General features: G+C 34.3%; 3 protein-coding genes across 4 annotated transcripts in view; 1 reads left to right on the top strand and 2 right to left on the bottom strand.

Moving 5' to 3' along the window:
• Positions 1-1,147: 1,147 nt before the first annotated feature.
• On the bottom strand, positions 1,148-8,522 carry Use1 (Vesicle transport protein Use1). Of its 2 annotated transcripts, XM_071582984.1 has the most exons (8): positions 8,431-8,522; positions 8,193-8,323; positions 8,062-8,111; positions 7,783-7,861; positions 7,545-7,692; positions 3,844-4,019; positions 1,875-2,016; positions 1,148-1,788 (listed from the first exon to the last, which is right to left on the bottom strand). In XM_071582984.1, the coding sequence occupies exons 2-8, from the start codon at positions 8,289-8,291 to the stop codon at positions 1,748-1,750; spliced, it is 735 nt and encodes a 244-aa protein (XP_071439085.1). In that variant the 5' UTR covers positions 8,292-8,323; positions 8,431-8,522; the 3' UTR covers positions 1,148-1,747. The 2 variants fall into 2 exon arrangements, with proteins under 2 accessions (XP_071439085.1, XP_071439094.1); XM_071582993.1 differs by lacking the exon at positions 8,193-8,323.
• A 59-nt stretch (positions 8,523-8,581) lies between these two features.
• On the top strand, positions 8,582-14,025 carry LOC139692614 (protein PRRC1-like). Its single transcript, XM_071590910.1, has 7 exons — positions 8,582-8,912; positions 9,012-9,300; positions 9,444-9,685; positions 9,987-10,089; positions 11,525-11,716; positions 12,413-12,602; positions 13,630-14,025. The coding sequence occupies exons 1-7, from the start codon at positions 8,822-8,824 to the stop codon at positions 13,738-13,740; spliced, it is 1,218 nt and encodes a 405-aa protein (XP_071447011.1). The 5' UTR covers positions 8,582-8,821; the 3' UTR covers positions 13,741-14,025.
• Positions 14,026-14,142: 117 nt separating this feature from the next.
• hop (tyrosine-protein kinase hopscotch) overlaps positions 14,143-17,269 on the bottom strand; it is a 28,211-nt gene continuing 25,084 nt past the window's right edge. Inside the window, exon 18 of the mRNA XM_071590897.1 lies at positions 14,143-15,370. Coding sequence (XP_071446998.1) covers positions 15,007-15,370 — 364 coding nt within the window. The 3' untranslated portion in view covers positions 14,143-15,006. The remainder of the gene's footprint in view (positions 15,371-17,269) is intronic.

Below are 17,269 nucleotides of genomic sequence, written 5' to 3'. Positions count from 1 at the left end.
ATTATAATCAAACTTGCTTTCGAAAAAATTACATGACAAATCATGGTATGAATCAATATCACAAAAGATAATAAATAAATTGAATTAATGGGTAAATGAATTGATGGGTCATCAGTGCAGCCCTGATTTAGCACCAAATGACTTCTTTTTATTCCGTTTATCATGAAAAAATTACATGGCCAAGGTTTTTCAGCACCTGAAGAAGCCATTGATGCATTCAAAAAGCATGTCTTGGAGGTACCTCAATCAGAGTCAAAAAAGTGCTACAAAATTGATTCGAGCGCATGCAAAAGTGCATTGATTATCATGGAGAATACTTCAAAAAACAATAAAGCCATTTTCAACAATAAATTACTGTCTTTTCATTATTAGGCTGAAAATATAAACAGCAACCCTTGTAATGATGATGCAAGGTAAATGCAATAACATTATATAAGACTAAAAACAACGAAAGAGTGCCTTAATATTAAACTTATAATAATTAGTTACTAAAGGTGAAGGTATTTTGCCCTTGGGTTGGAAGATTTCATGAAGCTTTCCCTTGATTTATGGCACTGATGTTTTCATAGCAGTTACTGGCTCACAAAATACAATGGAAATGCTACAGGATTTAGCATTAGTAATGCCCTTATTATTATAAATGGACAATGCACTCTTTGAAATGACGAGCCAAGGTTTGATCTTCCATGTCTCTCATTTTGAATGCTTTCTACTAGGAAATTTTAATAATGGAACAGCAGGCACATTTAATGACTTGGCGGTGGATACCCATTTTCATCAATCTGTATAATGAGCTTTCTCACAATATATAGCTTCGAAAATAAACAATTCCGGCAATATTAGCCATCATTGGTGTATTTTCATTAACAGTTGTGCACCAAGAGAGTTTAATCGTCATTACCAATATTATCACATGCCAGGGGATCACCCATGCCAGCAGCAAGGTGAGTTTATAAACTCGGCAACAAAGAAAAATAGCTTGAAAAGTAATTCAGGTGGTTATTGAGAATTTGCTTACCCCTAAAAATGGTAAGCTGTAAGAAAAAATTCGCCTTTTTATGTGAACTTTAAAATAATTTTTGCAGCACTTACCACTACGAGTGTTGCTGTGACACCAAGGAATGGCCCACCAAGTAAAGCTTACAAAACTGAGGGTCCAATTATGTAACCTAAACAACTCTTTCATCTATGATTAAGGTTAAGTTAAACTACAGAGATCAAACATTATCAATGCAACAAATCTGAAACTCGAATCGAAACTGTGGAATCTCCCACAGTTTCTTTGGAATTTATCAAACATTATACTTTTATAATGATTGATCATTAAAATATTTCCTCTTTTGACAATTCTTGTTCTTCTGTTTCACAACTATTTTTGAGCTACTTAAGCTAAAATCACATAAAAATGCATTACGGCATTAAAATTACTTAATAAGAAGTTTCCACTTACAGTTTTGATGGAATTTCGTCCAAAAAAAAGCCCAGTTATACTACAGCAAAGATTTTGCACCATCTATTTTGATTTTATTTTATTATAACAAGGCATTAAGATATGCAGTTTGGAAAAATAAAAGATATTAAAAAGTCACCACAATTATATACATTAAATGCATCTTTTAGTTATCTGAATTAACACAAAATAACAGTACAATATTCCACATAGCACCTCTTAAGATAAAAACATGCCTGCATTTGGTTTTATCTTCTAAGAAGTATCATTCACAGCTTGTAATAACCTGAGAAACATTCAAACTTTTTTCTTGAATGCCTTCATAAATAATACAGTCCCTGAAATTGAAAATTCAAATATTAATTCAAATAGTTATTCATACATGTAGATAATAACAATTAGCACCAAGTAAGCTTATACTTACAAACAAATATTATAATTACAGCCAGCACAATAACAAATACCCAACACTTGCTAGCCTTCTTTCTGTGCATTTCTAATCTTTCTGATTCTATTTTCAACTGTGTCATGCTTTGCTCGGCCAGGTCCGAAGATTTTTCTATTGTCTGTTGACAAAATTGTACAGCCAGAGTCAATATAGGTCAATTAAATAACATTACTTCTAAGAATTAAAACATTTTCCCATCATTTCACAGGTTAAACGTGAAAAAGAATATTATGCTTTGGTGAATTCATATTGATTCCCATGCCATGCTGACTTCAGGTAAGCATTGCTCATTACCAGAAACCATCAGTACTCAGCTTTAACACTGACTAGAAGGAATTCAGAACTCCTTAGAGTAGGTTGAATTACTTACAGACTGACTAGAAGCCACAATTGCTCAGAGTCCCTAACATGATGAAATGATATGGCTGCATCCAAAAGTGAAAATAAATATTTACTTATATCGGCTTACTTTATTTTAAATAATATTGCTTGAAAAAATTTTGAGAAGATATAAAGTGGTTTGAATTTAGCAACAAAATTGGGTTAGACATGTTATCCTTATTCACACATGACTTATAAACCCTCAAGATAAATAGAAATAAGATGTTTTGACGAATTCAAAGAAATTTGAGAGATGCCATGACAGTCACTCGAACAGAGTCATCCATCAGTAAAAAACACTCATTTCTAATTTGAAAAACAAAGTATACACAAGCCATAAATTAATTAATACAAATAATTGAGTTTTAAATAAAATTCAGAATAAATTAGTAAGAAACCCTTCAGTATAGTGTCACTCCTGGGGGGTGAAGTTTGATCAAATTCTAATCAAACCATCTATTTTTATTGGTTTTTGGTCAAAGAAAGCCACCCTACTCTCTGGATCTTGCTCCAGCGGACTTCTCCGTATTTCTTAAGTTGAAATCCACCTCGAAATGATGCTGATTTGAAACTATTGAAGACATCCAAAAAATTGCATGGCAGACTTTAAGACCATGCTAAAAAGAAGTGTGTTCCAAGTGGCATTTGAAACCTGGAAATACTATTGGGAGTGTTGCATTGGTAGCCAAGGGTTGTATTTTGAAGGCAATAAGCATGATCAAAGGGTACCTAATAAAATCAAATATTTATTCAAACATTGTCAACTTTTTTTGAAGAGTACCTCCAGTAAAATCCAATTACAAAATTATTTTTTTACACATTTTCCCTCACTTTATCATAGCCAAAAAATACTTGCATTCACGCAAGTAAATTTTGCATCATACCATGTAGTGGCAAAAATTAGGTTTCATTATTATGACAGAACTAAATGGTTTTTAATGCTCAATTGGTATATACAGGTATTCCTGAGTTTAACCCTCCTTAGTGATATTCAAAAAGTCTTGGTAGAAATAACGAACAAACATCTACTAGGAATCTTTAGCTGAGATCCTTACTCGCTTGCCCAACATTCTCCCTTTCAGAAAATAATATTTGAACATCAATCCATCAATTTTGTGAAGTCCATATATTTTCAAAATGCTAGGCTATCTTTTCAAAAAGAAAATTAATTACAGAATTAAGGAAAAAAAGTTTTTGCATGTTTTGGGGATGCATATACTGTCACTTATTGAAGGACTACAAGATTTTTAATATCATTATCTACAGATCTGGAATATTCATTACTGTTTAGACAAGTAAAAAAATCATAATTTTTATAAGCTTTGTTCACAGTGAGAAATATAATTTTGAAGTGATATTAAATATTTTATAATATTTCATGAACAAAAATGCCTATCTTTCTGCAAACATCCCTTACAATTCCATGGCTTTTACATTGCAGCAATCTCTTTGGCTTTTATCAGGTTTTCCCAATCATTTGCCACCAAGCTTGTGCACCTTTTTATGATAAATATCACCAGTACGTATTAATTATATTACTAGGAAGTACACGTCCAATGCTTACATTTACATCCTTCTTGATGATAGCATTAGCTATCATGGATTGCTCCTTTAAATTTCTGGTCAACAAAATCATGTCATCAGCTATTTTTTCTTGCATGGAGTGATGATATTTTATCAGCGCATCTAAATCGCCATCGGTAGATTGCTGTTTTCTTTGCCTTAGTCCGTCATCTGACCCTAAAATTTTTATTCCAAATGTAATGATATGAGAGATACACATTTTACATGAAAACATATACGTAAACATATATTTTATGTCATTGGATTATTCTTGGTTTAAAATGTAAATAGTAATTCAAGTAGCCCAATAGATCATACCATAAAGTTACCAGGCATATACACATTACATGGGCATAAAAAGGCCAAGCACTAAGCTCAACCTTAAAACCTGCAATTTGTCTCACTACACTCTGAGCCATCACTTTTGACTTCTTACCTTTTCACATTGAAACTTGCAAGCTGTTATACCTTCTCAAATATCTTTCAAATATATCATTGCAATCCATGGCCTAAAAAAAGAAAAAAATGACATTGAGAAGAAGCTGGCCATTATAATGATTGTATTCTAGAATAATTACTCTTTATCTTCATCATCTTCATTTTTACTAAGAGACAGGAATTTTACATTTCTATAATCAAGAATTAGATGTATTGAAAAATTGCATTTACAAATATTTTGCTTCCATACGTTTCAAGTCAGAATAAATTGAAAATATTTACCTCAAAACTAAAAAATAATTGATATCAATCTTCTTTACAAAGACACAGGACCTTTAAGTTTAAAGATAAATATTTTCAATCCATTTTGAATTGAAACCTATGGAAGCAAAATTTTTGCTGATGCAATTTGCCAACATATCTAATTTTCGATAAGTAATGGATATTTATCTTGCTATATTAAAATTTATTTACTCTAGGAGTGGAATAAGGTCACAAAAAAAATATGATCCATTACTCTATAATACTATCACAATTACGGCAAGCTCCTTCTAAATGACATCATCTTTTTTTTAGGCCATGGATAACAATGAAAGCCAGAGCCACCACAACATTTCCCATCACTATTCTGATATTAGCTGAAAAAAATTAGAAGGTGCCTCAAGAGATGAATTAGATCAGAAACTGAAAGTTCCGATTCCTATAAAGAGTGATGCTAATAACATTTCTACGAAATTTCCAGATTCTTCTTTATCATAAACATAGATTGGAAGATATAAAAGAATGAGGACCAACATTTAAATTGGAGGCAGTTCAGGCTATGGCAGAGAAGAATTAATTCATGAAAGAAATAGCTTTGCCTGAAATGGAAAAGAACCTCAAGAATATAACTGATAATTTTTAATTCAATGGGGCCACTAGAATATGTCATACCCAGGACCAAAATAGTCCAAGGTGAAAAATTATTCCACACTAGAGACTTTCACTGTGAATTTTAAAGAGGAGATCATCAGTGAAATAAGGAACTACATGAATGGCTAAACACAGAGTGCTAGAAGATAGGTGGAAACCAAATCAGCATCATGCACACAAAATGCTTGAAACCCAAGCATCCAAGCTACCTAAGCATCAAGAAATCCCATGAGTTTTCTAGTGAACATCTTAAGTTTTACAGTTTCTTCCATGTCCCCAAAAAAAGGAGATATTTGGGTAAATGTTAAGTATTTGTTTAACACTTTTATTGGGGCAAGATTAAGACTATATACGAGTAGTCCCTTATTCCGCCTAACCCCTAACCTAAATGCTGGTCATAGATTACTAATTTTGGACTGAAGGTGTCTTAAATGACAAGGAATGGTCAGCAGTCTTATGGCAATGTCAGGCACATAGCATAATACCCTGCTAAATTATGGAAGTATATGTGAATACGTGTAGAATATCACATTACCACAAGTAAGTAAACCAGAATTCTCAGATCCTGATCAGAATTCTCTTGTAATCAAAAGGTTTTAAAAGCAAAATGAGAATGAACCCTCTCTTAGAGAAATGTGTATTTACTTGAAATTGAAACAAATTCTGAAAAAAATGCTGTATTAACTCGGCACATCTAAAGAAGAACACCAACTATTGTCAGGTCAGAATCATTCCAGTTTTACTAAAATTTCATTAATTCTACGGAACAAAAAGAAGCTAGAAAATCATTCACAAGCACAGGAAATTAACTTCTTTAATAACTAGATGGCTAATGAACAAAACAAAAAATGCCCTCTAAGAAACAAATGTTGCAAGTACCAAGTAACTCAGTAATGATGAATGTTAACCTGTCAGAAGATAAAATCAAAATAATAAAATAACAAAATATTTAATTAATCCTTCATTCACACATAAAGCATGAACCACTGCCGAAATTTGAGAAATCTGAGTGAAGTGTCTCTCAAAGAACGGAGATACATAGATATGAATTCTTAAAGCTTCTTCAATACATTCCAAAATCACAGACAGGGAATTTTCCTATTTTAAATGTATCTAATACTGATTTTTCTATGTCATTTACGATGCTCTCACTATAACTTTATATTGCTACCACAATGGGATCGAACACTTTTTCTGCTGCTACTGCAGAACAGAGCTGTGTTGACTACTTTCCATCTGCTTCTGTAGTATAACTACATTTTTACCTATTTTGCACGGGTAACCCTCCCAGGATCAGTTATGACTGACCTGGCTGATTCAGTTCAAGGGTCAGAAATAGGCTCTCAGGTTGAAGGGTCTTTAGAATTAGCAATTCTACCACATCAAGATCGATAGAAATTATATTTGCCAATATTATTCCTTTCGCCATCTCATGCTTAACTCCTTCTCTTTTGCACATTATTACCACGTAAGAGTTTTGAAGTGTTAAGTCTATGCCTTCACTTTGAGAATCCCAATGATATAATATGAAGAAACAGACCCTAAAGGATTGATTATCTAGATTTCCGAGCATGCTAAGGAAAATTTTCCCATATGTTTCTCTACAGGACAAGAAATCTGCACTGAAAAATTACCCACACCATTCTTTCGACAATGCAGGTTCAAAGTGTAGTGATGCCTCAACACCAATTTTTTAGACATTAATGGTCTCAATAAAATTGTTGATTGGCACCAATAAGAACTTGGGGATATACTTGATACAAGTTGTAATATATAAATCAAATGCATTTCATAATATCGTATCTATTTGCATAGTGAATCACCAGACTTAGTACAACTGAAAGTGAGAAAAAGTTTTTAATTGTGATTCTTTGAAAATCTAATGAGAATTTTTTGGGAGATCAAAAAGTTGGACCAAAATCATTGATAAAAAAGATTATGAATAACCGCTGTCTTATGGAATCAGGGGCAGTTCTATTCCCTCAGTCACACTGATTGGGACCAAAGAAAACTGTACAAGCAACCTGTACAGGGGTTTAATATGCTTAATAGTGGGCTACCAATTTTCATGCAGAGACTTCAGTTGCATAAATCTCATGGGAGGATTGATTCGTAAGTTCTCTTTCCTGGTGATCGGCAAGGTGACATTTGGGATAATGTATTTATTTCATTAATTCCACCAGTCAATATGGCCAAAGTTAGCCATGAATACACCACTACGAGTATCTTTTGGACAGAAAATAAATGCATGCCAAAACAATCTATGAAAAGAACACAAGATTGCTGATGATTACGGAATATATGAGACTTACTCATTGAGCAATGTACACACAATATTCCGCCAATGGTTACCTTTATCAGTCTGAAAAAGCTGATCTCTGAGCTCTTGAACAAATTGCGAAGTAGACTTTTGATGAATTTCCTTTGTTATTGTCTCAGACGTTGCAGCTGGGGCATGTGAAAGAAGTTGCACAGCAGCAACTTTTTCTGATGGCGAGGCCTTTCAAAAATTAACATGTATTAAACGAATTAATGAAGTGGCTGAGAATCACTAGCTACATCCCTTCTTGTAAAATTAATGTTTGCTTACCAATTTGGTTGTTTCCAAAAGACCTCTGAGATACTGTACTCTTCTTATGTACTCGGACATTGCATCCTTTTTTGGCTTACTGCATTGAACACACACACAATATTATCGCGCAGTTATCAGTGAGGCATTGGAGTACACACACATTTCGTACATAAAATTGAAATAAATTTAACGTGCTGGTGTTATTAATTCATAGTTAACTAGATCAATCGCCTCCAAATACATTAAATATAAATGCTTGGAACAACAATACAATGCACCCTAAAATATACATCTTACTTAGGAATACTCTGCAATTCAGCTACCATCGGGACGAGCGCCGAAATGTACTGCAACAAATTGCCGCGATTAATTTTGCACCCTAAGTTTAAATCAAGACAATATTTTGGAAAGGGCAACTCGAAATATACCTTCTCTAATCGCCAATCCATTTTCGGATTTTCTAAAACTAACTTTTCACACTGATTGAGTAAACGCTTAAAATTAATTTCCTTCCTTGAAATCTCCATCCTGGCAGTTCCTTTCAAATTCTATAAAATCACTAAGAGACGGTACACTAAACAATCACATTCAAATGAACAAAAACTTGTTGGATTTTATCCAAGAGCATATCCCATGTAACGACTTATTGTTTTAACATAGCATTACCAAATTAAAAATAAATTGCTGGATTAGCGAAGTGCAGTTCCCACAACACACGGTCAAGACTTTGGTAACATTTGTGCCCGAATGTTAACTACTTTCGGGATGCGACGAATTTCACAACGTGTTTGTTTTCGTGACGGGTTGTATCCGTCGAAATCAACGATTGAGAGCCATTGTTTTGGAGAATTTCGTTGACATGAGACGGACTGTGAAATATTTAAAATTTGAGGCTCGCACTTGATTTTTCTTCAAGTTTGTTATTTTGGTTCAAATTTGCGTGAATACCACCTGTCATTCAAATACGTGATACATATCAGGTTGTTCCTCTACCGTAGATGTAGGTAGTTAGCTATACTGCAAATGAAATAATCAATTTCGTGTAGTACGTGGCAGAATGCAAGAAGATTCTAACGGAGAGTCATCGTTTGAAATTGTGGAGAAGAAAGTGGAAACTATGTCTTTGAGTGATGTGGTGTCTAAATCAAGTTAGTTTATGTTAATGCGCCCTATATTTATATAATAGATAGTCATCTGAATGAAGTTTTCTTTTCTTCATGTCTTCATTAAATTCATATGTTTTATAGGTGTTGATCCCAGATCAGGAACTATGTACTCCGAAAGTTCGGCCAGCAAAGGGAAAAATCTGCTCTCTAGTTTAACGCCACCCTCTGCCCTTCCGAGTTTTGTCATCCCAACACCTTCTCCAGTCAGTCAGTCTACGGATGAAGTTATCAAAGGTAACAGTGGTGGAAGCCTGGCATCGGCACCACATGGCGCAGATCCTAGCTTGCCGGCTGTCATGGCATCGCCACTTGCTGCCAGTTTACCTCAGGTTCCAGCACACGTTTTGGAACGAACAAGCCCCAAATTCAGGTAAACATTTGCAACCAGTGCTACATATGTAGAATATATTTTGATTTATCCGTAATATATATTATGTTACTTCCCTAGGTAAATTTATATACACTTTTTACTATACTTAATACATTTTGATTCTGTTTTTCTTCTTATTTTAGCGCTGCAATACCACCCAACAAGGGAATTGATAGTTCACCTGAGCCACATGGATCAAAGGAGGGGCAGAATGTAGATTTTGAGAATGAAGGGACTCCAAACTCAGGTGGAAGAGGGTTAATGGGCTGGGTGAAAGATGCTGTTGGTAGCAGTGGTGGTTTATTGTCTAAGGTTGCTGAAAAAGCAAAGAATTCAGTGGATTCAATGATTACTACTCTTGATCCCCAAATGAAAGAATTTCTGTGTAAGATAACTTTTGTCTTCCTTAAGATCAATGTAATAATATTTCATCTCTAGTTTGAAATTCAAATTTACAATTATTTTTACAATAGCTACTTAAGAAATCCGTTTCTCTTACATTATTGTTATTCGGGAGTTACCATAGTCTTGCCTCTTGTAAATTTCTTGTCAAACTGTTTTGGCTTATTTTAATCGCAAGGGATTCACCCTTCACTAATTCTAAGAAGTTATTATGTGACAAGCATTTTGCACACAGGGCACTTCGACTCATCTGATGTTATTATATTTTGATCTTTTATTAATAGATTCTGGTGGAGACATGGATGTTATAGTTGCCTCAGACAAGGAAGTCAAAGTGAGCCCCATAAGGGAAGCTTTTCAGACTGTTTTTGGGAGAGCAACGGTTGTGTAAGTAGAAAGTAGATTGAAGAAGTGACTCTAGTGGCAGTGACTATATTACCTGATAATGTAACAAAGGTACAACAATGGTTTCATGTCTGAATGGAGGGAGAAGTGTTGCCAACTTCTTTCTCTTAAGAGTTATAGCATGGTGCTGCAGTCATATGGGCAAGAAAGGGAGGGCAGGACCACCCTACATATTGAGTCTTCCTCCTTTCTGGCTTGGTACGAGTCGACAAATTCATTACAGTAATAGCCCTTAGGCGAGATGTCATCAAATAAACTGTCTTTAAATATATGTTATCACGGTTATGATTGATATCAAATAGAGACTAAAATGTGCCAGAGTAACACAAAATCCGGAAACATTTGAAACAATTTTGACTTTCCTGAGTGGCAAAAATCATTGAAATCACTTCAGTCATGCATGTCAGAAATTTCCCAATTATCCTATGCTTTTTTGCATATCCATTCCTATTTCCTTTCCTTAAATTGTCTCCCTAATTAGCTCAATCTCCCCAGTCCTTGGTTTTATACATTATCTCCTCTTGGGGTGAGTTCCAAAACACACTGACATACAGAATGGTTTAGTAATGTACTCTCAACCTCTTTCATGTTCATGGTTTCCAGTGTTTTTCAAGCTATGTCACCACAAGATGGAAAAAAAGGATTCTCTTTGATTAAAGAAAGTTTCCAAATGGTTAACTAGTCATAAATGATATGTACAGTGGGGGCTAGTTTTGAGCTGCTAGGTACCTATCTATGGGTCAATAACATGGTCAATCTGTGACCATTTTCCTGATTTAATGCTATTTGATTCAAATTTTGTTAGGTGAAGGTTCAATTAAATATTTTATCAATTCTTGGTACTGGTGCATTACTACAATGTTAGCTTTAATGAATGATTGGAAACACCATACTACTTTGACAAAATCTCTAATTGTCACTTCTCTCACATCATTAGTAAGGAATTTTCAATTTACAAATAATTTTTCTCCAATAACCACCTTAGCAACCCAGTCGATTATTTTCATATAGCTAATTTTGATATTAATCCATAAGTAGTTTCCCCAGCATTAATTTTTGTATGATATATAGTGAACCAATTTGCCATGTGGTTTGAATTAATGTTTTCCTTTGACTAACAAGTCATTAGTTGAGTTGTACCAATTAGAACCAAAACAACTGGAGTTCTAATACATCTGAGCTTTTTTCATCTCACACTCCTCAAGATACTACAAGTACATTGATTAGTATCAGAAACCTAACTGGTATTTGTTTTTAGTTCACACACATACAATGTAATGGTTAAAATAGAAAGTAATAATCATAATTAACCACCTAATATTTTCATTATGACATAAATGACTCTTTGAACATTGTGAAAATATTTAGGCTTAGCAAGCCGAATTTTCATTTAATTATCTAAATAATTGTTAAACAGAGGAGTTGCAGCCCAACCATCTGTTGTTGCTACTCAGCCTGTGGGTTTCTTGGCTGGTGTAAATGGTGCTCTGGAAAGAATTGCAGCCCTTCGTGCCTTGCCACCTAGGTCTCCATCAACCCTTGCAGTGGATGATACACTTGCCGCAGTTGTTGCTGTTGAAAGTTTTCTACTTGAAGCAATGGAAGAAAGGTACTCTAGTTAACCCCTTCCACTGCAATTTATTTCTTGAATATCGTGCTCCTATCCTCTATTTATTTTTTCTGTGGTTCTTTTTAAATGGAATGGTAGGTAATGAAATGATATTTTGTAGTTTATAATCAACGTAGAACAGTGAAATAAAAATTGATTATTATTTCATATTGTTAAGTATCAATTTAAATACTTCATTTTTTATGAAGACATTTTTCTTATAAACTACATCTGTAATAATAATAATATTAAATATTAACAAAAAAGAAAATTACATATATATCATTGAAAAATCTATACATAAAGTTAAAAATTAGGAAATATCCATGTTTAAAGTAAGACAACATTATTATACAATGCATTGGAATACATAATATTATAAGGTCCTCGTAATTTAATAATTTAGATCCTCCTCCAGATTTCTCCTAAATTTTTAGTAGAAATCTGAAGGAGGCAGGTAAATGGATACAGTGGCCTTTGATTGGGGGTTAATCCTGCAATAAGCTTCCCTTCCTGAAAATAAAAGTCTCATATGCATTTACATTCATCTGAGGCCCACATTCCTAAGATATTTTTATTTAAGGCATATGGCTGATTGTGTTACCATAAGCTGTGTTCTAGTTTTATCCTTTCATTAACATGTTTTACTTCAAGGTGGTATCATGTAATATGATAACTATTCTTGTGGCATTGCAGGTGGTATGAAGTGAGTGTTATTGTTCTGAGTGACAAACAGCGTGGAATTGAGCTGCATACATACACACAAATGACTCCAGTGCCAGCATCAATAGTTGCTCAAGCTCAGGCAGAAACTCCGAAGGATTACCCTTTGTCATGGTCAGGCCTTTCTGTCACCATTGGCAGTCTAATGGCTAAGCATCTTCAGGTATTTCACTGCAGAATAAATTAGAAAGTACCCAAAGGTTGTTCACCATTATTTATATTGGTAAATAAGTATGGAAGCAAAACAGTGTTTTCCACTTTTAATTGTAAAACAGAAATTCATATTTAAGATATCTGGATCAGCACCCATTTTCAAAAGTTTGGATACCCTACTTAGAACTATTATGGTGGATCATATGCATCTCAAAAATATTATTCGAGGGAGGAAAAGATTCATTTAACAATTCATGGCTCCAATATTTTGTACCAGAGTGACAATGTCTGCTGTTGGAAACTAACACTAGTTGTTCATTTGAGTTCTAAATGTTTACATACTTATATAAATTACAGATTTAGGTGCGATGTGTTGCAACTGTTCCATAATAACAGGGATGAAGACTATTACAATTTTCCACTTAATAAAGATTTATTCCAGACTTGTTTCAAGGCACCACATCATTTTCTAATGTGGAACTTGAAAATTATGTGGTGCATCGAAACTAGTCTGGAATAAATCTTATTACGTGGGAAATTGTAACAGTCTTTGTTTCTGTTATTTTCTTACTTAGCCCCTCCCACCTGCCCACAAAAAGTAATTCCCCCTTTTTTAACATCATCGATTGTATTTGTAAACATGGTCAGAACCTGCCATGCATGCACAAAAGTTAACAATAAGCCAGTTTATTGCAGCCACCTTCATTCCAACTGAGGCTACCTTAAAGAGTCCGCAACTGAAAGGGCAAGTGGTCAGTATACTGATAATTAGTGCATTTAAGTTTTTCCACCTGCAAAAGTCCAGGCACTTTCCTAAAAATAGAGGTCATTATTTTTCTACCATGCCAAAATTGGGTTCAGATCTGCCAATTACAGTTGGGTGCCGTCCATTGCTAGAAAAGGATAGCTATTTCATATCTTGGGAAATTTCTGAGTAAACATATATGTAAGGTAATAATGGTAAATGTGATTATTTCAGTCCTTTTCCCTTTTGAATTGAATTATTGCTTTGCCTCAGAATATTTGTATTCTTGCAGGTTGATCATACAGAGTGGCATCAGGTATTGACTGGAGTATCGAGACGGGAAATGTTGCTGATGGCAGCCAGGACTTTGGCAGGGCTGTATAAAAATAGTCTGGCAGGTTAATCGGTTGAGACAAATAGATGATCTAAATGTACAAATATATGAACTTCTTACATTAATGTTAACATAAAATAAGCACATTTTTTACCATTTGGGTGAGCTGGAATGACTTGACGTTTTGGAGGATTAATCTCATTGTATTATGTGACTATGTATTCCATGTAGTAAGCCAGATAATGCAATGAACCTATGTTGGTGGTATGATAACTATACTTAAATGTTAAGAAGTAATGTGAAAATGAATTTTATACAGGTAATTTAATAGTCAGACAGTATACAAAACATGTTTTAAAATATAAAAAAATAAAATCATGCTTCAAAAGAGTAAACTTCATAACATTTATTTGATAAAAATTCCTATGTAGAATAAATATTGGCACTTAATTAAAAAAAACATTTTTGGTGAATGTCTTTTTCACAAATATTAATGCCAATAAAAGGAACTTGAAAAGAAAACAATAGTTATTCTGAAAAGTTAAAACAAAGTCCATTACACTGGCAGTCATTATCTCTCATTTAAGATTTATTCTTTTTGCCATTATAAGAATATTTGGTTTCAAAACACACACTCCATGCATAACAAGATGGCCCTAAGTATAGCATTTCAAATAAATTTGGACGTATATTTGGTAATGATTATTGCACATTTGGTCATTTCATAAATACCAAAATAATCTTGAGCATAGGTGCTTCAATAATGCTAACCAATATCAACAGCTGAAGTGAAAAACAACAAATGAATACTTAAGAGTATATCTATGGATTTATATGGACAATTTTCATGCATTGCATATGATTAAAAAGCATATACCTTGCACGAAAATAACTTATATAAGCCAAACCTTGATCTGAGATCTTTTCATTGGGTGCATTATTCTAAGTACAATTATTTCCACGCCTGCAAGTTAGGCTAGGAAGCATAACTTACAAGCTGGAGAACAATTTAGGCATGTTCAGTATACAGATGTTATGGCGAGGCACCTCCACATATCAGCCATTGCAACCAGGTTGAGAATACTAGTGCCACATGCAAAAATTATGGATCTGGATTCTCTGTCATTCATAAACCATTAGAGTATTTGTCCATGGTGCAGCCCAATTTCATGACTATACTTACAGAGCCAAACCTAATTGGTGTAATGGTTGCTGTGATGTCAAATCTATCAACAGATCAAGTTTTGAGATTTGTCACATAAAATTCACCAGAGGATCTGTCATTCCCAAATGAAATGGCTTGTTGACACAAAATCAAATAACATACTCAAAAGTTCAAGTATCCATTAGCTCTTTCACAGTGCAAGCCAACTGAGTAAATGATGGCCGATCTTGAGAATAAAACTCCCAGCAGGGAGTGATCAGCTTGGTATAAATATGAAGTGAGCAGGGTTTAGGGCATGGAAGTCTTGTGCCACTTTTTAAAGTTTGTAGTAGTATTTCTTGCTCCTGTCTCTCATCTCTTGCAGCCCCAGGAGGTATTTGCTTCCCACAGTTTTTCCCTAATTTCTGGTCTAGTGGTGGGGTTACGTGGCGTGGATCTTCACCTCGTGAAAACATTTCAAAAAGTGTCACTCCATATGACCACACATCAGACTGAGTTGAGAATTTGCCATCACTTAAACTTTCTGGTGCATACCTATGGGTAAAGAAAAATTAAATGATTTAGCTTTTAGAATGTCAACTGTGATCACAAAAAGGTAATTCATTGTCATTCTTTCACATGATTATTGACTAAACAGAAGAGTACACAGGGAAAGAAAATCCTCGAAGTGATACTGGATGATTGTCGACTAAAAAGGTACAAGCAAGCAGACAGAGTAAGCTATGTGCAAGATGGGTGCCACGTTTGCTCACACTTGAGCAAAACCAGTGTCGTGAAGATGTCTCAATTGAGTGTTAAGCAAAGTTTCACAGCAACAAAGCACAATTTTTGCGCCATTTCAAAACCACAGATGAAACTTGAATCCACTACTTCACACCCGAGACAAAACACTGGATTCAAAAGTGAGAACCCACCCCAAAGAAGGTGAAGGCCGTTTCATCTGCAGGCAAGGTCATGTCGTCGGTTTTTTGGGATGCACATGGGATAATTTTCATTGCCTATCTTTAAAGAGGAAAAACTATCAACAGCAAGCGAACTTATTGCAACACTTGAGCAAAGAAATCAAGCAAAAGCGGCCACATTTGGCTAAGAAGAAGTGTTGTTTCATCAAGAATGCACCAGCTCACAAATCCCTTATTGCAATGGCCAAAATTCATAAATTTAAGTTTGAATTGATACCTAATGCGCACCCTAATCACCAGATTTAGCCCCCTTGGATTATTTTCTGTTCGCACACTTGAAAAAATGGCTCCATCATCCAACCATGAAGAAGTGATGTTGGCAGTGAATGGCTGTTTTGAGGAGCAAGACGAGCATCTCTTGTTATAAAAAGGGCATCGAACTTAATGAACATTGCTGGGAAAAGTGTATAGAGCTGAAAGGAGATTATGTTGAAAAATAAATCATTTTTTTCCAAACCTTTTGTGTTTTCGTTGTTGGGTCGGGTACTTCCGGGACTACCCTCATACATAAGGTAGCACAGAGGAATGCAAGGAAAATATGGGCAGGAAATGTTGAAGCAAGACACTTGACTAAATGTATTAATGTTGTCTTCATGCTTACAACTTAAGAAAAAACAAAATTTCATGGACTTTTTTTAAAAGTAGTCTTTAAGGGTGCGGCTGAAAATAGTTCCCTAATCATGACTAGTCCCTAATTATGACGATGTGCCATGAATCATTACTCTCTGGTATTTTTCCGTTTCCTGATTTGCAAAAATTCCAATATTCCAGCATTGATATCCATGAGTTCCCAGCAGCTGGTTCTCATCATAAGAGTGCTAACTGTTACAGAAAGGAAATACCTACTCTGGATTGGTGAAGATGATGAAAAACATCAGATGAAAAGAAATGAACTACCCTTTAAACTTCAAACCAATTGACAAAAAGAAATTTATACTTCATGTCTGCTAAAGTTTGTTTCTCATTGAAATCACCTAAGTCTTATGATGGTAAAAATTGTGTTAACATATGAGATGTCACTTGTCTCAAGTTCAAGAGTGATGCCAATTTGATAATAAGTACCATATTTTCCCATCTATAACGCGCATGTTATCTACACAAAAATGTTCAGCTAATCGAAAAACTGATGATACACGTTGTGTAATGAAAATTGAAAAAATCCAAACATTTACACACCTATGTACACAATAATTAAAAGAAGAATCGCACAAAAATAAATTGGTTTTGAAGCATGCCTTTCTAATTGCATTCTATTTTATACAGATCTGCTACTTTTACAGTGATTTCATCTCATAAATCCATGAGAAAAAGAAGAAGCATATAATTTCTATACATAATTTATTCTAATACGTAGTACTTCTTTATTCTAATACATAGTACTTCAGATATACGTAGAGTACATCGTATTATATACACGTATGTATATATGATATATGCATAAATATATGATAGGATAGGTAGATCACCCAAA

The sequence above is a fragment of the Hetaerina americana genome, unplaced genomic scaffold (genome assembly GCF_022747635.1).
Source record: "Hetaerina americana unplaced genomic scaffold, ioHetAmer1.1.p SCAF_1, whole genome shotgun sequence".
Taxonomy (NCBI): Eukaryota; Metazoa; Arthropoda; class Insecta; order Odonata; family Calopterygidae; genus Hetaerina; species Hetaerina americana.
This window is presented reverse-complemented; position numbering and strand designations above follow the sequence as displayed.